The following is a 24,728-nucleotide window of genomic DNA, read 5'->3' as shown; positions in this document are numbered from 1 at the left end:
GACTTTTAAGATTTAATTTAATGTATTTCCCCAAGCCAACAACACTTTGCCTCAGATAAAAACGATGACATTGTCAGACTCAGAATGCGGCTGAAATCGAGTTATACATTTATTATAGTTAAGCATAACTCACATGCTGCCGCAAACTTTTTTTCAGTAGCATGGTAGGATTTCCATATTTGCTTAACGTTACCTGATGCTCGTGTAGTTTGAAGACTCGCGGCGAACTGCTGCGTAGCCTACTACATAGCGCTGCAAAGAAAACTCCACCTACCACTTCACTTTTTTTTTTTTTTTTTTTTTTTTTTGTTAGTGGCAATAGTGTATAAGTGTATTGTTATCTATTATAATATTTATAATAATAATTATTATTATTTACAATTATCAGAGAGGGGCACAATACATTTTGAGACAAAGGGGGCACGTACGAGCCCCCCCGGCCCCCCTCCTGTGCACGCCACTGCAGTACGCGAGCAGAGTAGTAGCCTACTTCTAGCACAAATCCTTCTGTTGTCTGCTTGATAGTTTATACTTTTTTAGCAAGTAAAAGGCCTTTTAGTGTATAATTGTACAAAAGATGGGCTGTGACAATTTTGTACTGGAACGCAGCATTTGTCAACTGCGAAGGAAAGTTCGTTTCGAGGAAAATTAGATTGTAGCTACTTGTCTACGTTACGATTGAAAATCGGTGTTATTTGTGTAGAAACAACGTCTAGCTCACGAGTTAATAATCCGGGAAGTTCTGTTAATGTATTGCCAACTTTACTGGACTGGAAAAGTTATGGGGGAAACGTGAAGCTGCTAAGTAAGATGAAGCTTCTCTTTAATTCGCTCTGGGTGATCTTGATTTTACTTGAAAATGGTAAGAACTTTATTTATTGCAATCTCACTCCCAGTGATTTCTGTGAAAGGTGTTGAGGTATTAGGGTTAAATTTGTGATGGATCACAGAATTAGATAACCAGGGCATTGGACCCGATCGCTCGAGCGAAAAATAAACAAAAACAAAATCTGTTAAAACGGAGTGGTGATGGCAATTTCAAAACACTGCTTCATGAAGCTTCGAAACCTATAGCCTACGAACATTTTGTTCCGATCAATGGTTCGGAGCGTGTATCACATACCCTGGGAGGAGACGACCTCAGGGTGCTGTAGGCTAATAATAAGAATGTTTTTTTTGTTTGTTTTTTTTTTCACAAAAAAATATATTTTTGCATGTAAAAGTAACTTTTCTTGCTGTAAACTTAATCAACTGTTGTGCCAAAGCAAATTGATTCAGGTAGAAAAACGTATATCATACATGTTGATGAACTACCAACATATAGGCTAACCATGTGATGATTCTAGCTGAAGATAGCCTGAATTGCTTAGAGAGATCTTTTTTTTTTTTTTTAATGTGGCGGTGGGGTAAAGTGAGACATGAGGCACAAGTTAAGTTTAGTCTTAAACATATTTTAACATAATATTACATGACATATGTTATGGAATGTGTTGTTGTCAAGCTATCTGTCAGGATTCTAACAGTTACAACGTGTTGTTATGGAAGTTTCAGAGTTGACAATTGAAACTTGACTACTGTTAATTCCAATGAAAGTGAAATACTTGTTCAATTAAATTAAAACCTATTTTTATATAATAATAATAATAATAATACATTTTACTTATGTAGATCTAAGTGTGAGGTTGAATGCATTCTGGGTGTTTCTCAAAACCAAGAATGCAAGACTTGTGTTCTTGGGGAGAACGCTCTTGCTAGTTGTTCTTGGAAGAATGAACTCACAAGGTGACGAGCACACAGAACGCTGCTGACAGCTTGAGACGATGTGTTCTTGCTGGTATTGCGCAATAATACCCCCGCACAGACGCAGTAGCCTACCTAAACATAACGAGAATTATTGACATTATTATTGGCCGTTATTCTTGGTTATTCTCGTTATTACATTTTCGATTCGCCATACATTTTCGTTAAAATGCCAATATTTGAAATCTACACAGTTGATTTCTCGCATCAAATGTTCTCAGAAGTGAATTTAGTGATGAAATAGCTTACGAAATTGTAGAAAAACGACTTGTATTGACCTGCCTCTCCTTCCTCGAATGCCAAGATATTTCTACCGTCAAGTTCACACAAGTTAGGCTACCAACCGTTGCATCCTCGGTAAAATGGGCGTGTCAAGAACACTTACGGGATTTTTAACCGTTCTTGCCAAAATGCAAACTTGTGTATTGGGACAGTACTTGGGCAGCGACTGATGACGTTTCACAAGTCCACAAGAACACAAGTACAGACAGAGCCGGATTAACGCAAAGGCAAACTAGGCACGTGCCTAGGGCCCGATTGGCGGGATGGGGCCCAGACAGAGGGACAAAAAAAAAAAAAAAAAAAGTACAAATGTCCTATCTACAATTTATTTCAATATTTATTAATTCACTATAAATAGTGACGATGTTTATCTTAACCATAGACTGTTACATTACTGCAGTTAAACCAATTAATGTGTGCCGGCTTCTGAAAGTATGTGTAACGAACGCATCCATCAGATGCTGCGAGGCTAAAGCCTAATAAGCACACAAAGAAGCACAGCTCATAATGCAGGTGTGAGAGTTGTCGTCATCTATTTTGGAGTGATTGCAATGTATTCTAAATATAAACTTGTACTGTAGATCAGCGTCATTTCTGGAAAAATCATTCACCGCTTTATTACGAGTTTAAAAGAGCGCGAGCGTCATTAACGTGCCCAGACGCGACGCTTTGAATTTGCGCGTACAATGAATAACATCGCGTCGGGAGCTGACTAGTAAAAAAGCTACAAAATTAAAAGACAAGACGTCTGTATTCTAAGTTAAAAAGCCAACACACTACAACATTTTTAAATGTTTCAAATAGTCTAAAGGATCTCATATATATGGGTCTATCTTCTAAATTCTGCTGATGATTAGATTCCTGACATTACGCCAATAATTTCACTTTATATATTTTTTTCTGCTCAGTAGCGATCGTGTCTTTCTCTTCCACTTGATTTGTGTATAGCATATTTAAGGTAGCAATGCAATATAAAAGCACTTATGCTCATCTACTGAAGTGGGATTCTGGAACTGTGAATAAATTGAATAAAACAGCAAAATAACAACAACAACAATAACATCTTCATTAAACAAAAAAGAGATTACCGTAGATAAAGTTTGATTAATATGTACGGTACCGGTAAAAGTCTGGACCCATTACTATTTTTAATGTTTTTGAAAGAAGTTTATTATTATGCTCTACAAGCCTGCATTTATTTGATCAAAAATACAGAAAAAAAAATATATGTGTTAAATATATAAAAAGTGATAGTGAAGACTTTTTTAAAACAACTCTTTAATAATCAAAAATCCTGAAAAAAAGTATCACAGGTTATAAAATAAATATTAAGCACCATTTCTAACATTTGATAATAAATCAGAATGATCACGTGGCACTAAATTCAGCTTTGCATCACAGAAATATAAAGTATAGTAAAATAGAAAATCATTATTTTAAATTTTAATAATATTTCACTATATTATTTTTCTGTATTTTTGATCAAATAAATCCAGGCTTGATGAGCATAAGAGACTTCTTTCAAAAACATTAAAAATAGTAATGTGTCCAAACTTATGTACTGTGTAAGTAAAAATATACTGCTTTTAAAATTAAATGTTGTATAAATAAAAAGGTTAGGAATCATATTTGTTTCAAGTGTTTTTTTATTGGGGGTGGGGGGCCTCCAACATGAATTTTGCCTAGGGCCTCCTAATGTCTAGAACCGGCTCTGAGTACAGACAAGAACGGTCTATATTAAATCCTTGTCAACCTCTTGTAACAAAAAGGCTAAAACTTTGAATGTAACAGATCACAGATTCTACCCAACTTAAAAAGCCTCAGTATCCATCTAAACATCTCTACGACCATGTTAAAATGTAGATATTTTAGCTGTTCAACTTAGTGTAAAGCTTGTCCCCTTCAATTGTCAACTGCACTCGTTCCTGTTGCGTGTCCTTTTTAAATCATAACGGGCATTTATTATTATTATTATTATTAAAATAATTTTGTGTGTTTTTGCCTGTTCAAGAGCTAAAGAGAACTCAATGTGGTGCTGACACACTATCTGAAGTGACTTTCTGTGCACACTTCGGGTGTTTATTTATATAGAGACGCTTCACAGATGCGCAAGTAGGCCTACATATTTGGGTTTTTCTGCAGCGTGCTTAAATGGTTTAATAGCACTTATATGAATTATAGCATCATCATATAATGTAACGATATAGTCAAAGAGGATGCCAGAAAGAAAAAAAAAAACAGATGCTGTGTTAACTGCGTTAAATATTTTTTACGAGTTAAACTGAAATAAATTGCATGCTTTTAAGTGTTGATTTTGAGAGCCCTAGTTGATGTATTTTACATCAGCTGATCAAATGTAGCTTGAATGTAATGTGAGTCGCTTTGGATAAAAACATCTGCCAAATTAATAAAGTGTAATGTAAACACTGTTTATGTGGGAGATTCAAACACCAGGATTAAAAATATATTGTAGAAAAACTGTACATTTCTTCTCCAGGTGTTTTCGGTGTTGGATCAGATGTGTCAGTGCTGGAGGGAGATTCAGTCACTTTACACACTGGTGTTCAAATAATCCAAAAAGAAGATATTAAATGGTATTTTAATGACATTCGCATCGCTCAAATCAATGGAGATCTCAATAAGACCTGTACAGATGTTCAGTGTAATGAAGGCACTGAGAGATTCAGAGACAGACTGAAGCTGGATAATCGGACTGGATCTCTGACCATCATGAACATCACAAACACAGACACTGGAGTTTATGAACTGAAGATCATCAGCATCAGCATTAGTGGACATATCTTCAGTGTTTCTGTTCATGGTGAGTTAGTGAATGTTTAAATGCAGTTTATATATGTTTAAGCTATATTGTTAATTTGCCAGATTTTTTCCCCAATGATATTCGGTTATTTTCTTTTCTTTTTTTTCTCAGTTATTATTCTTACAGTATTCAGATCTCGTACAGTTTTTCCATTGACAAGTTATTAGTTTTAACAGTTTTTTTCATAGGAAGCTGCAGTTGAGCTCAGAGGGAGATGACGTGTTTAATCACACATCTCTGATCAGCTTCTGTTATTATCTGTTTAAATGAGGATTTTATATAAAATATATAAAATGGGTTTGAGTACAAAACTAATTGTTTCTTTTCAGATCGAAAGTTAAGGAAGGGTTTATGCAATTTCATTCGTTCTCTCATGTTGTGTCTCATGTTGTTTTCATCTAGAACTTTAATCATCTGTTGGTTTGTGTTTCAGGTGTTTCTGCTGCAGAACGAGATGAAGTGAAGAGAAAGACAGTGAAGGAGGGAGAATCTGTTACTTTAGATCCTGGTGTAATAAAAAACACGAATGATTTGATGACGTGGTATTTTAATGACATTCTCATCGCTCAAATCAGTGGAGATCTCGGTTATACCTGTACAGATGTTCAGTGTGAAGATGGTGATGGAAGATTCAGAGACAGACTGAAGCTGGATCATCAGACTGGATCTCTGACCATCACAAACACCAGAAATACAGACTCTGGAGAATATAAACTACTGATCATCATCATCAACAGCAGCTTCAACATCACTAGAGTGAAGAGATTCAACCTTACTGTCATTGGTGAGTGTATAATTCAGCCATTAAATCCATTTTCTTTTGAAAAAAAAAAAAAAAAAAGTTCAATATTTTTAAATCAACCCAATAACTGATGGGTATGGACAGTTTAAAAAAGCAAACTTTGACTCAATGACACTTTGACTAAAGTTATTAACTTGAAAAATGCAGTTTTCCTGTGAATATTGTGATTTTAACTGCTGTTGTTAAAAACAAGAGAGGGTGCCATTTATAAGTTAAATCAATATCATACAACTGATGAACAGAAAGGTGTATGTATAAGGTAGAAAGGTGTAAATATGAGTCAAAGATATTGTTAAACACTGGGTGTATTATCAGTCGACCTGTATGTTACAGCGACTGGGTGTATTCATCTGTTCCAGATTCGGGTCGGTCTCCAGCTGCTGTAGCAGGAATCGTTGTTGTTGTTCTGCTGTTTTCTGCAGCTGCTGGTGTGATTTACTATCGCCACAAGATCTATACACCAGTACAACAGAACGTAATTATTACAAATAGCTGAATTAACAAGGAATATGAATTTCTGTATACAAACATAAATGTAAACTGTGAATGAATAGTAATTTTACAGTTCACCAGTGAGGCAGTCAAACCTATCAAAAACACAAATAACTCCAAAATTAACTAAATAAGAAATTCATATAAAAACATAAAGTGCGACTTTTGTCAGATAGCAAGTCTTGTAAGAAAATGCCAATACAACAGTTAAGCATTCTTGATGTGATATTGAAATCATAATACGTAATTTTGTATTACAGGAGTACAGGAGATGACAGTTTGATGCAGTTTATAGACTGTTTAATATTAAGGAACTTAAAACCTCTGAACATAAAACACAAACCTGTAGTAGTTTTTGTGTTTTGGTATCTGAAACATAATTTCTTCTCATTACATTAACCTTCTGTGAATCTGTGTTTCTTACAGGAGGATGATGCTGATAACCCACCACATGATCCCAATGTCATTCAGGGTGATGTTGATAACCCACCACCTGACCCCAATGACATTCAGGAGGGTGATGCTGATAACCCACCACATGATCCCAATGACATTCCTTTGGAGGACATGTAACATCATTAAGGCCACATTTACACATAGCCGGGTATTTAGAGAAACAAATAAAATATTAAATTAATAACACCGCGAGAGAGTGTAATTAGTTACATCCGGGACATTTACGCGCTGGGCACGACCAGACGAGCTGAAACTTTTTTCAAAGACGCCATTTTCTTTGACTCTCGATGCAAGGCATACGAGGAGGGAAAACGCATCAATTAAGTGTTTTATTGCATTTATACATGCATTTTAGTACATCATATTGATTTATAACTGTATGTATGGGCTGTGCACTGCTAAACCGCTCTCAGAGGGGCATTTTCCATGACGCGCGATGTGGAGCAGACCAGGATGGTGTTGTTTTTTAACAGGGAAACGACGAAAGTAAGTGTTTTAACTAATTTACAATATGTATTTTATAACATATTGATTTATAGCGATATTTAAATGCTCTGCGCGCTTAAACGAGCCGAAACTTTTTCAAAGGGGCGACATCTTCTTTGACTCAATACGGAGCTGACGACGAGGAGATTTGTTTGTAACGTTAACAGGGAAAACACCGAAAGTAAGTGTTTTTACCTAATTTACAACATGTATTTCATGGCATTATATTGTTTTGTAACGATATTTATGTGAGGTGCGCGCTTAAACCTTTCTCACAGACTAACGTTAGGCCCTCCATCCTCTTTGACTCGTGACGCAGTGCAGACACGGAGTTGCTTTTAACAGTGAAAACACAGTAAGTGTTTTAACTTATTTACAATACGTGTTTTATAATGTTATATTGTTTTATGATAATATTTGTGACGTGCAAATATCGTAAAGTAGCCTATGTATTTATCCTCAAACTATCTTTTACTCTCGTTTGCCAGCACACCTAACGTATAGCCTAACGTTAACTGAAAAACAGAAGAACAACTCCACAAACTGCGGACCTACAATGCACGTGAAATTGTCACTTTATTTCCTTATTTGGAGGACCAATTTTCTTAAAATTGGTAAGTAATTCTTTCAGATTAAATATGTATGCAAAATGTATTTTATCAGATTTACTTTTGGTTGATGTTTGGATATGCTTTAAATGTATTGATTTTGCTATTTGTGTTTGCTAGGAGCATTTCTATGATGCACCAAGTAGCTAAGAGTAGCAGGCTGGGTGTTTAAAGACTGTACAGACTAGAACCTGGTGATGGTAAGATTTAACAGATAACATGCATGTATGAGAGAATCATGGGCACAAACATAAAAAATAATCATAGCTTTGTTGCTATTTGGTAGATTTTCTGTGTTTCATATCACTCATTTTGAATTTGTCCAGTCAAATTATTTTACAAAAGTAAATTGTTTTTTTTTTACTTAAAATGAGTTTTCAAACCTTTTCATGATTTGACAGGTATATGTTTTCTTGCTGTTTAGTTTTAGACTGAACTGATTGAGAAAAATCTGCCCATCACCTGCCCCCAACATCACAAAGCCACAACAACGGAGCAAAGATTTTTCCGGCAGCTGACTATTTAGTGAGATTTCTTAAGGTGTTTGCAGCAAAAAACATTTACCACTTAATTTATAAAATATACATTTCCAACATGCGTTCATGAGATAATTACAACACGTGCATGTTGTTAATGCGAGAGCAGATGTTGTTGTGTGATTGTGCATTGAAGATTAATATTTTGTAAATAAAGTTGAGTTAAAATTGTCGTAAAAAAAGTCGTAAAATTGAGGTCAAACCACTGGAGTCACATGGATTACTTGTGATTTTCTTTAAACCTTTCCGTGGCTTTGGAAGTGGTAGTTGAATAGGCTGTCGATCAAGGGACAGAAATCTCTCAGATTTCATTAAAAATAACTTCATTAAGTGGTCTGAAGATGAGCAAAACTCTTATTGGTTTGGAACAACATAAGGGTGAATAATTAATGACAGAATACAAATTTTTGGATGAATAAAGTCTTTAATTTACTTGGAAATCAGTAAATTCAAGTCTTAATCTTACCAAAATAGTTTCTTGTTTGAGTCACGAAAGTTGGTTGAACTTTTTCCACCATAAACTTGCTGTATTTATAAAACACAAATTGTTTTGATTGTAATTGGTCTGGTTTTGTGTTGTCTAGGGATCCAGCACTCCAGGATATTACGATAAAGTTGGATCTGCACAGCCTTTCCTTCTCTGTGAAACAACTATGCACTGAACTTTACTGTTAGCAACTGGACACAACTGATCCACTCATATTCTGAAATTGTTTCTCATCTGCTGAATGTTGTTGACCCAAGCACTGCTGTACTGTTGCAAAGTCGAAGGTACTACTACTGAATCAACTTCACTGACACAGGACTTACATTCACTGACATGTACAGGACTTGAGGTATTCCAGACCATTTGAATAAGCAGCTTTTATATAATTCTGGTGACAGAAATGCCTATATTGTGCCTTTATCATTTATTTTAAAAGTTAACCTATGATGTAAAGGGGCTTTAATAAACTAGTTTGTTAAAACAACTGCTTGTTTTTATTGTGACAATTACTTTGCCTTTATTTTTAACTTTACAATGAACAGAATTCTACTATGATCTCAGACTGAGGTTACAATTGAACTTTCTGGATTGTTTTGAAATAAAGGTTTGAAAGAGTAAAATAGAGTGACGTGTTTATTTCAAAGAGTTTATTTTACAGTTCTTTAAAGTGGCAGATGCAGAACACTAATAAGAAAAACTGGTAACTCCCTGTTATGTGTTTTATCAACACCAGGATGGTGTAATATTTGACTCCTATAAGGTTGAGAAGATTGTGATTTCCATTCTATTAAAAGTGTTAGGTCAACACCAGAACAGTGTAGAATTTTAACTGCACCCAGCTCTGTAACAGTGTTGTTGTTCTCTGCATTGGTGTTAATATTTTACTCTCTTAGTGTTCATATTGTAACACTGTGTTGGTGTTGCGAGAGGCAACACTTTTGAAAGTGTTGAACTAACACTTTGTGGGTGGTTCCCATATATACACTTTTAAAGTGTTGAAATTAACTCTATTGGTGTTGATTTCCGGATTTAAAATTTACTGTGATGATTCATTCATAATGGCTGGAATCTGTATGTATTTAAAATATTGTTGTTGATAATATTGATATATAATATATAAGTTCTAATATATAATATATAATACATTGCATTATAAATGATTTCAACACTGATGCTACTTTATAGCAACTTTATAATGGTTGTTGTTACGTCTTGTAATGTCATGATCGATGGGCGGCTGAGTTTGGTTTACTGTCTGTTCTCTCCCTCTCTATTCTGTTTTCCGCTGTGCTGCTGCCAAAGAAGCACAGCAAGCAGAGACTTGGAGGTTTCTCTTCTCATAATGTCCTGCCTCAGACAGTCTGCCATCTGTTGCTATGATGGGAGAAACAAAGCTTTTCATTTTGCTTCACAAAATGATTCACTGTTGGTGACCCCTGCTGGTCAGAAGAGTGTAAATGCAGGGAAAACTCAGTCCAAACATGCATAAAAAACACTTTTTACAAAACAATTGCAAATGTTTTATTGAAGGTGTAATCTGTTAAATGCAATTATCATCTAAAACTATCAAATATGAAGTGTCTATAATATTTTATATTTTATTCAATTTTAGGGCTGTTAGGGTCGTTTAATGGAGAGCTTGGTTAATCAACAGTCAACTTGTTTCATGCAGTTAACTACTAACATTTGTATTACTTATATTTTGGATATGAATCTCAATTGACTGCAAAGGTAGCTCTCTGCAGGGCCGGTAAGACAGCGGTCCCAATAGGGGATGAGGCGAGGTCAATGAGGGTTCAACCTTCTCGCTCCTCTCAGGAACCTGATTAATAGGTCGTGCTTTCCCACCGACTTACCTTCTACTGCATTGTGATGTAAGATGATAGCAGTAACATACATTTTCAGGGTGGAGGGAGACAGCCTTCACTCCAACCCTTCTTGCAGAAAGGAAAGAATGACTCTGATTGGACATTTACGGGGGTCCTCCTGGTGAGAAGAGCCCGATTCAACAAACAGGTTCCACTTCCAAGCATAAGCACGCCTCGTAGAGGGGGCTCTAGCTGAAGTGAGAGTGTCTACTACCACTGAGGGTAGGTCACTAAAAACCTCTGCGTCCTTTCCAGAGACCACACGTAGAGGTTCTAGAAGTCTTAACGTGGGCACCTTATGATGCTCCGTTCCTGAGAAAGGGGAATCCACCAAGGAAGGTCTGTCGCAAGGAGCTTGAGTTCTGGGAACCAGGTCCGGGTGGGCCAGTATGGTGCAACCATCAAGACCTGCTCTTCAATCCTCCCTGATCTTGCACAGGGTCTGTGCGAGTATAGGCTCACTGGGAGCCACTGTGTGCCAGTGCATCCTTGTCGAGGATCCCTCAGTCAGGGAATAGAACAACTGGCAGTGGGACGTGTCCGTAGTGGCAAACAGGTCCACCTGAGCAACTCCAAAGCGCCTTTAAGCAACCTTACTGGGGGTGGAGTCTCCACTCTCCTGGGAGTGTGAGCTGCTGTGAGCGCGTCAGCTGCACATTTGAGCTCAAAAGCCAGAAGAGGAGATGGTGGGCGAGTTACAACATGCAACGGGAGCGTAGACAACCTTCGAGAATGATGTACGCAATGGTCAATGTGTTGTCCGTCCGGACCAGTATATGCATCCTGCAGCAATGGGAGAAACCGACCGAGGGCAAGGAATACTGCTATTAACTCGAGGCAATCTATATGCCACCGCAGTCGAGGTCCCGCCCAGGAGGCCGAGGCTGCATGCAAGTTGACCACGGCACCCCAGCCGGTGGTGGAGGCATCTGTTGAGACAACAACATTCCTGGACACTTGTAGAGAAACTCTGGCCCGTAGAAAAGCAAGGTCTGACCGCAGGCTGAAAGCCCGATAGTGATAGTCATCCGGATTGTGCCACAGTGCCATGCCCATCTCGTGGGACTCGGTTGTGTAGCCACTGTTGAAATGGTCTTGAATGAAGCAATCCGAGCAGTGTGTCCGTGGCTTCGGATGCCATATGCCCCAGGAGCCTCTGAAATTGTTTCAGTGGGACCGCTGTCCTGCTTTTGAATGAACTCAGCACTGAGCACCAGGTCCCTGTGTTCACACAACTGATCTCGCAAGTGGGCCAGGGTGAGCCAGTCATCAATATAGTTGAGGATGCGAACACCCACTTCCCACAGAGGGGTAAGGGTGGCAGGGCGACATGGACAGCCCAAATGGGAAGCTGTGACCGTCCCCGAATGCAAAGCATAGGAACGGTTCGCTCCAGGACCACTAGGTTGGACATCATTTCACCACGGGACCGCACAGTGACTTTCGTCTCACTTAACAGAGGTAAGAAGGACATCCATCCACACTGAAAATCATTTTGTTTAGTTTTATTATAATTAAAAGTGTAATTGAGAAGTACAGTCATGCCAGCACTTAGATATTTTGTTTCATTTTCATGTCCATACATTGAGATCAATAAATCATGGATAAATCAATATTCATGAACAGAATTGTTTTATAACTAAGAATCACATTTTGTGTATTTAGAGCAAATGGTTCTCATAATGTGGAGCGCCCTCATGTGGTACATCACCCCACTGTGTAAAAAATATTTTACATTTGGGATGTTCTAAATCTCCTTTCTGACAAAGTTTTATTATAGTCTGTGTGTCTAATCATTAGACCCTACTGCATTTTCTGCATTCTTACATTGATCGTGAACGGCAAGAATTGATGGTCTACATGCGAGTGACAATTCAATTTGATCCAACCCTGTTAAGATAGCAGTAGCAGATGGAGGCCCAAAGTGACAGAGGAAGCCATTGGTCAGGTTCAAGATTACATTTTATTTGCCACACGATGAGTCACTCAATAATTGGGGGGGAAAAAAAAACACACAAAAAAAAAAAAACTTAAATACAACAAAATACAAACTGCACCAGACACATAATCAAAATAAATTATATTAACAAGACAAACTCTGACTTGTATGTGCAGCCGCACGACACAAACAGCACTTCCCATTTCCATACAAAATTTCTGGAGCCTTTTTATAGGCCTAACTCCTCCCCTGGTCCGGGACATACCATTTGAAAAGGTAATTGTGTCACATTAATCACATATACATATAATAATAACAATAATACAACAACTCATATCTGCAGATACACACATAACACACACATTATGTACACACAAATAATAAAACAAATAACTCATAAAACATTTCTTTCGTACAGCTATGACGGATGGAACCCCCGGTGACGTCACACACACGGACTACCAAGATGGCGCGAACACCAAAATAGACCTGATTTTTAACTGAACAGGTTTGGCAAATGACTCGTCAAATGTCGTAAGTATATTTGTATCACTCTTAACACTGTACTTAATAAACCATATAAACCAAATAATAATGGTGAGGTAGGGATGGGGAAATGAAGCCTCATGAATCACTGAGGCTTTCCCCTGACTGTTCCGGGAAAAGATTCAAAGCTTCGAGAGTGTCGAGAACAGCGCTGAGAACAGCGCCATCTGGCGCTTATTTAAAATAAAGCAGCCAGAAGCCTGTTTTAGAAGCTCTGGCAGATGAAGCAACCACAACACACTCCATAGTTTCAATGTTATGTGTACAAATAAAAGCCTTACATGTTTGTGTTTGATTTGTTCATTAAAAAAAAATCATTTTCCCATTAAAGTGTGACAATAAAATATAATAGCTTATAAGCTTATGATTCAATAAAATTTAATGTAGGCCTACTCTCTCTCTCTCTCTCTCTCTCTCTCTCTCTCTCTCTCTCTCTCTCTTTCTACACACACACACACACACACACACACACACACACACAATGAATAAGGACATTGTCTGATAGGATCATCTGTTATTAAATGTCAATATCAATAATTGAAAATATCAACCAGACTGAGGCAACAATGACTCGTTAAATACGATCTGAAGTTCGAGCCTTATGACACCCGAAGCGAAACACGCACGTGACTGGACAGAAAGGCTTCGTTTGTCATCGGTCACGTGACTCTAGTAAACCGACACACGCCTCGATACGGGGCTTCACTAAAAATTGTGTCGCTTATGTGATACGCGCATGATGCGGCGCATCGAAGCTTCAGTGTCATATGTAACATCACTATGGTGAGGTGATTTATTTCTGTACATAAGACAACATCCTATCATGTTATATACACTGATGTTACAGCCACTGATTCCCCATATAACTCACGTAAACCAGGTACCAACATACAGGACGTACCTGTGTACTTTTAACTGTGTTAAAAGTTACAAAAGTACAAAAACCTGTGTACAGTTAAAAGTACAATATTATGTACTTAATAAACCATATAAACCAAATAATAATGGTGAGGTGATTTATTTCTGTACATAAGACAACATCCTATCATGTTATACACTGATGTTACAGCCACTGATTCCCCATATAACTCACGTAAACCAGGTACCAACATACAGCACGTACCACAACACACCTTTAAACATACAATAACATCAAATTCTACACAAGTCCGTCTATACATGATTGTCAGTGCCGGCAAACAGACCGTGTTAACATGACGCCGGTGTATGTATGAAATGTGCGTGTGTGTGTGCGTATTCAGTCCGTGCATAGTCACAGGCTTACCCTGTGACAAACCCGATCTGACAACCACCAATCTAGAGTAAAACAATCAAATCAACACTGTGAATCACGACACAATATTTGACATAATTTTAAAAAACTGAATAAAGGAGCTCAGGTGTGGTAGAAACTGGACTTATGTTTTCCTTTTTGAATATTTGCAAATAACAAATAATGGTGATGAAATTCCCATCAATCAAGATCATGTTTGCCCTGTCCAGTGTTTAAAGGTCAAATTAGGTTTGAAATAAAAACTCCAGCAATACTGACAGACAATAGTGGAGTCTAAACTTGTGTTTGGAGCAAGTTTCATCAGTATTTTCTAAGGTTTGTTCATTACCGTAATGTTGATTACCGTAAAGCCTACAGGCAAAAGAAGACAGCAAAATATTGATTTACCCACAACAACAAGGTGAGGGCTTAAGAGCTTTACTCAGCAAGATATACAATATTTTATTTTTTAACACAAATACAGAAAAACAAAAGGAACCGGAACTGTGTGTGTACGAAACAGTGCACAGCTGGGTTAAAGTAACTAATATATGTGCAAGTAAAAAAAAGGGTGATACTCAACAGTATTTTCTTAATCACACAACCAAACTACTTTATAAGTCAAATGTCAGTAAAGGTGTTTTGATGTATGTATTGTTCACCAGGTCATGGAGTTCATAAAACTCATAAAAAATTACTCATTCTGCATTTCGGTCCTGAGTGAGCAGAAGTGTGACAGTGAAATGAGAAAGAGAGACATCATTGAACATGGCTGCAAAGATGTCAACACCTTCATACAAGCAAATTCAAATAATATTAATGATGTTTTATATAGTTCAGCAATCAATGATAAGAGGTATATATATATATATATATATTCAGCTGTCTCGCCTCAATCCATTGACAGTTTAGCAGCATCCCTCCACCACCCCTTCTCCAGTTCTAGCCATAACCATTTACATACGGGGGGGATTACTCTGGGTTTGGGCCGAACTCCGAGCTCGGAGCCCTCCCCCCAGACAGCATGCCAAATACGCATTAAACTTCACCCTCTCTAATTGTATGTAAGTGTGAACTTGTGAAAAGCAGTTTGTGGCAGAGGGGGAACTCCACAGGGCGGTAACCTGTTTAAGAGCAACCAGCCTTTTCCTGTGATCACGTACAAATTACAAAGTGGGTCGAGAGATGTGAATATGTTAGAGGGAAGAAGTCCACTCATTACGTTGTGTTGGGGTGTTAACAAGGCTGGCCTGTACATTATGATGAAGGCAAACTTAATTTATAGATGACAGACTGAAAAGAGCCTCACAGAGCTTTACAATACTTTTCTAATCATTTGTTCACTTCTCATTTTCTGTCTTTCTTTGTTTTTCAAGTGCAGAAAAACAAAAAACAATCAGAATCAATTACGAAGCAAAAAAAAAAAAGTTCTTCACGTGCTGTAAACATGACAAACACAGTTTGAGAGCAAAGTATAATGACACAACACAACAGATTTATACTTGTACTTAATTATATTTGAGCAAAATCGTGAACGTTTTTTTTTTCTTTTAAAGAGCAGCACACAATAATATCTCCACTGTCTCATGATTTACATTAAATGAGCATAATGTTAAAATGACTTTACGTTATTTCTTTAAATTGATGTTGTAAGAGAGCTACTCTCTGAGAGAACAAAGGACATTACCATTTGAACTCACCATTTGAGACAAGTCTCACCTCAGAATACATCTCTCTCCCTCTTCCCCCACCCTCTCTCTCTTATGCTAAAATCACATGAGATTTACACACAATCTATATGGTTTAAATAACAATTATCCGGTTTTATAAATGTTTGGTGTCATTTGAAATGTCTCAGTGCGACTGGTACAAAGGTCTCATTTCCAAACAAGTAAAACAAAAGGTAATACGGTTTTAAGAGTTTAGAGATAGCTGGCACACAAAGGAAGGTGGTCTCTAGACAAATGGTTTCACACCCCCAAAAGGTGTAACCTCTGAATGTAAATTTCCATTCCATGTGAAAGAAGGTTCTGTCTATATAAGGAAATGCAACAAGAAGACCGGGGCCTTCTGTTACTCAGATGAGCCCATGATTCCAGAGCATTTGATGTTTTGTATTGATTATCTTTGAATTGATTATGAAATTGGCATGATACATTTACCTGACATAATAAATTGTTACATTTGATTATTCTAACTGCCTTTGGCATTATTTTCATAAAAGAGTTAAAAGGAATAGTCAAACATTCGCTCACATTTAATGATGCACAGATATCATTAAAACCTTTTCATTTATGGAGTCAGATGAAATAACGAGAGAATACATATTCAAATGTATTGCATGTAATCAAAAAATACTTTGCCACGAGAAAAGACAGTAACACGTAAAGACCTTCCGCGCTGGTCGGATGCCAGCTTTGGGCCGATTGAGCGTGAGTTTACAGTGTTATATCCTGCACTTCTTCATGCATGTCTCTGTGTGTAATTGTGCTTATAATGTGCAAGAATCAGCTAGTCTACTGAAATCGTAAGCACTCTGTTAACACTTTTTGTGCATTAAAACACTTTTTAATGTGAGTAGTGAATGAGCAAAAACAGATGAGGGGAGAAAGACACAGATGTTTTTTTCCACCTCTCTGTAATCCTAAATAAAACTTCTCTACTACCCTTAAACTCGTCTGATGGATTGTCTTGCATCTCAACACCACCACAATATTGTGCACAGTGCTGGGGGTAAGTAACACAAATTACTTTTCTGAGAAAGAAATCAGGTGTGTTCTAATGTATTGGATCCGTGCATCAGGTCTTAAAGGGATACTCCACTTTTTTCAGAAATATGCTCATTTTACATCTCCCCCAGAGTTAAACAGTTGAGTTTTACCGTTTTAGAATCCATTCAGCCGAAATCCGGGTCTGACGGTACCACTTTTAGCATAGCTTAGCACAGATCATTGATTCTGATTAGTCCAGTAGCATTTCTTTCAAAATGACCAAAGAGTTTCAATATTTTTCCTATTTAAAACTTGACTCTTCTGTAGTTAAACCGTGTACTAAGATCGACGGAAAATGAAAAGTTGCGATTTTCTAAGCCTATATGACTAGGAACTATACTCTCATTCCGGCGTAATAATCAAGGAACTGTGTGGCTGTACCATGAGTGCAGCAGGCGTAATGATATGACGCAGCGCCTGAAAATAGGTCTAATAGGTTAGACAAACTTAGTCCCGGTCACGTTGGAAGAAGTTACCGAGCTGGGGACTATTTTCAGGCGCTGCGTCATATCATTACGCCTGCTGCACTCAAGATATGTATACCATTTTTAAAATGTCTCAAAAATGGTCTTAAAGACCAGTTTTTTACGTTTTTTGGTATGAACGGTTTTTTTTACGCAATTCGGTGATGACGTCACGCGTTGGGGAGAAGTGGAGGAAAGGTAGCCTCAGCCAATACAGTTTGTATTAGAACTATGGCGACTGACTGGGAAAAATGAGTGAAAAATCAACGTTTTCTTTATATCTAGTGGCAGTGATCATGACATTAGTTCAGATAAGTACCGGTAAACTTTGTCTTCATCTAGAAATAGAAGGCATCATGCTATGGGCTAATTTGCCAGTCCCACCTGTTATCCACCCCCTCCAGACAGGGCCGGTTCTAGACATTAGGAGGCCCTAGGCAAAATTCATGTTGGAGGCCCCCCACCCCCAATAAAAAAACACTTGAAACAAATATGATTCCTAACCTTTTTATTTATACAACATTTAATTTTAAAAGCAGTATATTTTTACTTACACAGTACATAAGTTTGGACACATTACTATTTTTAATGTTTTTGAAAGAAGTCTCTTATGCTCATCAAGCCTGGATTTATTTGATCAAAAATACAGAAAAATAATATAGTGAAAATAGTTAAAATTTAAAATAATGGTTTTCTATTTTACTATACTTTATATTTCTGTGATGCAAAGCTGAATTTAGTGCCACGTGATCATTCTGATTTATTATGTTAGAAATGGTGCTTAATATTTATTTTATAACCTGTGATACTTTTTTTCAGGATCTTTGATTATTAAAAAGTTGTTTTAAAAAAGTCTTCACTGTCACTTTTTATATATTTAACACATCCTTGCTGAATATTCCTGTTTTTTTTTCTCTGTATTTTTGATCAAATAAATGCAGGCTTGTAGAGGTAATCTCTTTTTTGTTTAATGAAGATGTTATTGTTGTTGTTGTTGTTATTTTGCTGTTTTATTCAATTTATTCACAGTTCCAGAATCCCACTTCAGTAGATGAGCATAAGTGATTTTATATTGCATTGCTACCTTAAATATGCTATACACAAATCAAGTGGAAGAGAAAGACACGATCGCTACTGAGCAGAAAAAAATATATAAAGTGATATTATTGGCGTAATGTCAGGAATCTAATCATCAGCAGAATTTAGAAGATAGACCCATAGATATGAGATCCTTTATTTGAAACATTTAAAAATGTTGTAGTGTGTTGGCTTTTTAACTTAGAATACAGACGTCTTGTCTTTTAATTGTGTAGCTTTTTTACTAGTCAGCTCCCGACGCGATGTTATTCATTGTACGCGCAAATTCAAAGCGTCGCGTCTTGGGCACGTTACGCTCGCGCTCTTTTAAACTCGTAATAAAGCGGTGAATGATTTTTCCAGAAATGACGCTGATCTACAGTACAAGTTTATATTTAGAATACATTGCAATCACTCCAAAATAGATGACGACAACTCACACACCTGCATTATGAGATGTGCTTCTTTGTGTGCTTATTAGGCTTTTGCCTCGCAGCACCTGATGGATGCGTTCTTTACACATACTTTCAGAAGCCGGCACCCGCTTTGTAACGGACACATTAATTGGTTTAACTGTAGTAATGTAACAGTCTATGGTTAAGATAAACATCGTCACTATTTTTAGTTAATAAATAAATATTGAAATAAATTGTAGATAGGACATTTGTACATTTTTTTTTTTTTTTTTGTCCCTCTGTCTGGGCCCCATCCAACCAATCGGGCCCTAGGCACGTGCCTAGTTTGCCTTTGCGTTAATCCGGCTCTGCCTCCAGATAATCCCTAATTAAGTCTTTCCCCCAACGTGGTAAACACATTAATGATTAGTTATCCCACGTTTTGATAGCCTACTAGCTCCAGTAACAGCATCGTTGCCAAGTGTTTCTAAGCGTTTACCTCTTCCTCCGGTGAAAATGTTGCAAACACAGCCGCCGCGTGTCTGTCGCTGTTTGGCAGGTGCTTGTGTGGGCGCCGGCGGTGCCGTCCCATGGAAACTGCGTTGGAAAGCTTGTGCTGTAAGTGAGCATGCGTTTTGGTCGCTGGTCGAGGAGCTCACCCCGCGACCAGATGTGACGTGCCTCACTCAGCATCCAGGATTTGCATGCTGCCTGAATCCGTTTGTGCTGAAGATAGCATAAACCCATTTCACACAGGATCATGGTCCCCTTCAAGCCGGCACGCACGAGTATGTTAATTGTTTGTTTACTTTACCATTCTTTTTACACGAAGTCTTATGAACCAGCTTAAACAGTTATGGGTGACTAGAGATGTGTTGTATAATCTGCGCTATCTGAAGCTACTACGCTACTACTCGTCTCTCTAGTCGCTCTCAAGGCGGGCTTTGGAATAATAGGCTTGTTCGACTTGAACCGGCGCTGCACAGACCGATCGGTTTATGACATCAAAGTACCGCGAGAGCAATTCAAAAGCATATAGGAGCCGTCTACTTTCTATTCGCTCTCGCGGTACTTTGATGTCATTCACCGATCGGTCTGTGCAGCGCCGGTTCTTGTCGAACAAGCCTATTCTCTCCCCAACGTGACGTAATGGAATGCATTGTGGCGGAAAGGAGAATCGTTGCAAATTGCTGTAAGATAGCCTACTTTTTCGTATTATATTGCGTTTTGTGATACCCAACAACATAAAATACAATGGATAACAGTTTAAATGTTTATTACCAACAAGTAAACTGCACAAATTCGATGAAAAAAAAAAAAACCTGCAACATGGCCTAAGATGTTGGTTCACCCACCTCTATGCCAAACTGTAGCATTGCTGCTTTTATTTACTTACTCGTCAAAACTGATGAAAACTAAATAAATTATTTACATTTACAAAGTCACATTGCATTTATTCTTAAAATGACTTCCACACATTGACAGAAAAAACAGGAAATGACCTATCAAGGTATCAAAAAGGTGTCAAGAATATTTATTTTTAAAAGGAAGTGTAGGGTCACAACATGAGTATAAGATCATGATGCATATACACACAAAGTACATAATATTTTCATATTTTGAAGTAACATCTCTATATAATTTAAGGCCTTTTGTCAAACACCAGCATTGACGAGTTCAGTATTTTTGAAGCAGGTTTTTTAGAGCAGAGGTCAAACGGTTTCATGTGTAGCAGGAATGGAAAAAGTTCTTCAACCACAGGTTATTTAGAGACACACTATTCATATCAGATGCACTCAAACAGACATCAAACACACATGTCTAGCAGCAGAAACACTCATGAGCAAGCTCTCCATCCACCTAGCAGATCAAACCACATTGATTGAGACCACAGCAGGTTCTCACCTTTTGATGAGTGTTTTCCATCCATGTTTTTATTTTTATTTTATTTTATTTTTTATGAGACCTACACACATGATCTCTTTAATACTTTAAGAGCCAAACATAAAATTATCCAATGGGCCAAACGATAGAGATCATTTGTTAAATGTCCTTGTAATACAAGTCAAGTTCTTTGGCAGTTTTTAGGAGACCATTTCATGAATCTATCTTTAAGTACCACACTTTAAAACGATGATTGATTCTCACCAAAAGCTCAACCACAGACTCAGACTTGAAGGTTGTCACAGGTCACATGGTTGGGTCTTGATACTTTTCTCATTGTGATCGGTGCATAAACCACATGATCCTCCTCTTTTACTTTCTGTAAAAAACACATAAAAGAAGATAATAATAATGAATGTGATAGATTCATCCTAAAGACTTCAATGATTAATTTATCAATTAATTTATAGATTCATTTATAAATATCTGATATGGTGCTGTTATGTGTGATGTGATGGATGATTATGCAGACAAAAACACTGATCTCCATCTCCATCTGGCTGAAATGATACAAACACACTCAACAAAAAATAAATAATCTTACCAATTTATGTGCGTTTCTTTTGTTGAACGCTGGTTCAGCGTAAGTGATCTCGTCTTCACGAGTCTCAACTGTTTCAACAACAATAATAGATGCATTAAAACAACACAACTCAATCCTGACTGATTCTTCACAACATGTGTGTTATAGGACTGTCAGAAATAAGGCATTGCACATTTCATTAAATGTTTAGCACTGCCATTTTTAAATAAGGCATCAACAAATTTAATTTGTCATTAGGCCTTTTTCATACAGAAAAAAGTTACGAACAGAGTATGTGTTCGTCATTACATTTAGAGAGACATTCTTTACACATAATTTATGAAACCCAGTAAAGAGCGACATTCAGTGTCATTACACAAAGACATGTATTCTGATGAATGTAATCTACAGAAATTGCCAAACACAATCACTACACATAAAATTTTGGTTTCGTTTTATATTTATCTAGAAGGTGTTAACTACAAAATTATGAAAATAATTGTTTCAATTATAATTTAGGGCTAAAGGGGCAATCAATCTACTAAAATATAGTAGACTATTTATTTGTTATAATACTTGTTAAAGTCAGTTTGTAACTCTTGCCTTCTTTGTCTCTTTTGCTTTCTTTTCTTTTTTTGCAGATCCAGAAGAGCCCGAGTACAGCAACAATCATCAGAGATCCAGCAGAGATCAACACTATCAGAGACACTGAGACTGGAGGAGCTGAAGGAGAGAGTCATTAGTGTGAGTGAATCTGTAAATACACACATATATGATCAGTGCTGTGGTACCTGCACATGTGTGACAGAGTGTGTTGATGTCCAGATGTGTGGTCTGGTTGCTGATGGGATTGTTCAGCACACAGCTGTAGGTGTTTTTATCCTGATATTCCACCTCCAGAGGTAGAGAGAGACTGATGCTGAGATCACACACACTGATGCTGGACAATACACTGATTCCTGCGTACCAGGAGAGAGTCGCATCACTCGCATTCAACACTGATGAACACACCAATGAACATGATGATGATGATGATGAAGAACATTGTGAAGAGTTTCTGCTGATGACAGGAACAGGCAGACGAGCTGAAAAACATGAGAGAATAAACGGAAATATGAATACAACAATCAGTCTTTAGGTGTTGTGAATTGTAGTTTGTGTGGAGTGAGTGTTTAGTGCGTTAACGGTTACTGAATGTTTCTGTCAGCTCAAACTATAAAAATATTTAATCTATGAATGTATGTAAATAGAATGTACATGTTTAGAGAAATGACATCTCTACTCACCATAGACAGAAACATTGAATGTTTTTGATGATTTTTTCACTCCAGTTATCTCTAGTTGATAAACTCCAGCATGTTCAGTTGTGGTGTTTGTGATGGTCAGAGATCCAGTTTGATCGTCCAGCTTCAGTCTGTCTCTGAATCTCTCAGTGCCATTATTTGTGTAGAAGATTTGCTTCTTCTTTTTAATTTTAGCTATCAAAGACTTTTCAGCTCCAAATGCCCACAGCATGTCGTCGTCTTTACGTATTTCAGTAAGATTAGTGTTTAGAGTAACAGAATCTCCCTCCATCACTGACACTGAATCACCAAACACACCTGATGAACAAACAGATTTAAACAGACTAAGGTTTCTGATGGTTTACAAAGCCTGAAATCAGCTGTAGTTTTTATAGTTTACAAGTGGAGAATAATTTTTTTTCTCCATTATGTCACCTGATGGAGTTTTAGGACACCATTAGGTCATTTGATGGAGTTTTTCGGTTCCTTGCCACTGTTGCCTTTGGCTTGCTCAGTTGGAGATATTTTGGGGATATTTAATTTGATTTTATCAATCAATAAATTCCACTAGAAACAAACCTTGTTGTATTATTTTAACTGAATACTGTGAAGCTGCTTTGATACAATCTGTATTGTGAAAAGCGCTATACAAATATACTTGACTTGACAAGTTGAGAACATCCAGAACAGCGGCAGATACCCAAAACTAAATGAACAACCAAGTAGAGTTTGTTGCATCACTTAATGTTAAACACAGATGAACAAATCAGGAATTATAATTCTAACCTGGGATTTAAATTTAAATTTAAAATCTACAGTTTTTTTTATCCACAGCAATGGATTCGCCAATGTCTCTCTGACATCAGTTGCTCTTGCAGAAAAGAAAAATAAATGTGTAAAATGTCTTTATAAACCACTTTTGTTAGAGAGAGATTGCCAGAATCAAGCAGACAGAGAAAACATTGCAGCAGCGCTTACGTGATTGCCTGGAAATATATAAAGGGGGATAGTTAGATCCATTAGTTAATGGACTAATATGGCAGCATCATTTCTGAATAAAGGACAGATAAGCAGGCCCAGATTAAGAACACATGTAACAATCTAGACCCCTTCATCGTGTGTTTGCTACCCTTATTACTGATTTCACAAATGTCAGTTTAAACAAGCACATAACCAAACACACAGTAATACATCTGATTTTCATACTAAATATTCCAGGCTACTTATTGCATTAATAAAATTAATCCATTATTAACCCAGATATGAACTCAAAGCACACAGGTTTCTAAAAAACAGCTTTTGAACCTTTTTACTGAGCGTCAAAAAAAAAAAAAATTTTACTTTAAATACTTTACTTTAAAATCATTTTACTCACCAATCAGACTCCAGCAGCACAAACAGAATAAAACAAACACGTGAAACATTTTCTTCAGTTGATCAGTGTCTGATGAAACTCTGCAAAAAAACACTTCTATATGTGTGAATCCTCCCACGACACAGTTTGGCCCTCCTAGTTTCCCTCACTGCATTTGCACATCATATAATGTTATAGTTCATCTGGCCTTATTAAGACTTAAACTGTTCTTAATTTGTGAAATTTTCTTTATTTCTTATCATTTAACATACTATTTGAAAAGTAGTTGTCTGACTGTGTTAAATAGCAAAAGTAGAAGAATATACTGAACTCTTCAAATTCTAGTGATTTAAGATGGTTATGTATATTAATTCAGTTCTCAAATAAAAAGTAAAAATTCAGTAAAAAGTTAAAACCGTGTCTGATCTCATAGTACAAGTTTTATTGAAGTTCATCTTCTGAGTCAAACTGAAACCTTGGTCGGTGTACTTGAGAAATGTGTGTTTTTTTCTGAACTTGAC

General features: G+C 37.1%; 2 protein-coding genes and 1 long non-coding RNA gene across 4 annotated transcripts in view; 2 read left to right on the top strand and 1 right to left on the bottom strand.

Annotated features, from left to right (window-relative positions):
* Positions 1 to 24,728, top strand: part of LOC308701967 — a 756,660-nt gene that overhangs the window by 28,452 nt on the left and 703,480 nt on the right. The gene's annotated exons all lie outside the window — the stretch shown is intronic.
* Positions 453 to 9,386, top strand: LOC308701942 (uncharacterized protein). 2 transcript variants are annotated; one of them, XM_081384425.1, is made up of 11 exons: positions 453 to 862; positions 4,580 to 4,903; positions 5,337 to 5,687; positions 6,065 to 6,180; positions 6,624 to 7,139; positions 7,242 to 7,320; positions 7,418 to 7,494; positions 7,628 to 7,753; positions 7,868 to 7,947; positions 8,172 to 8,287; positions 8,868 to 9,386. In XM_081384425.1, exons 1-5 carry the CDS (start codon positions 811 to 813, stop codon positions 6,768 to 6,770), a joined length of 990 nt encoding a protein of 329 aa, XP_081240551.1. In that variant the 5' UTR covers positions 453 to 810; the 3' UTR covers positions 6,771 to 7,139; positions 7,242 to 7,320; positions 7,418 to 7,494; positions 7,628 to 7,753; positions 7,868 to 7,947; positions 8,172 to 8,287; positions 8,868 to 9,386. The 2 variants fall into 2 exon arrangements, with proteins under 2 accessions (XP_081240551.1, XP_081240550.1); XM_081384424.1 differs by having other exon boundaries at positions 6,624 to 7,320.
* LOC308702651 (SLAM family member 5-like) lies at positions 20,622 to 23,165 on the bottom strand. The gene is made up of 5 exons (XM_081385660.1): positions 22,857 to 23,165; positions 22,362 to 22,655; positions 22,174 to 22,293; positions 21,592 to 21,659; positions 20,622 to 21,366 (listed from the first exon to the last, which is right to left on the bottom strand). Exons 1-5 carry the CDS (start codon positions 23,143 to 23,145, stop codon positions 21,271 to 21,273), a joined length of 867 nt encoding a protein of 288 aa, XP_081241786.1. The 5' UTR covers positions 23,146 to 23,165; the 3' UTR covers positions 20,622 to 21,270.

The sequence above is a fragment of the Scardinius erythrophthalmus genome (genome assembly GCF_964197995.2).
Source record: "Scardinius erythrophthalmus genome assembly, chromosome: 14".
NCBI lineage: Eukaryota > Metazoa > Chordata > Actinopteri > Cypriniformes > Leuciscidae > Scardinius > Scardinius erythrophthalmus.
This window is presented reverse-complemented; position numbering and strand designations above follow the sequence as displayed.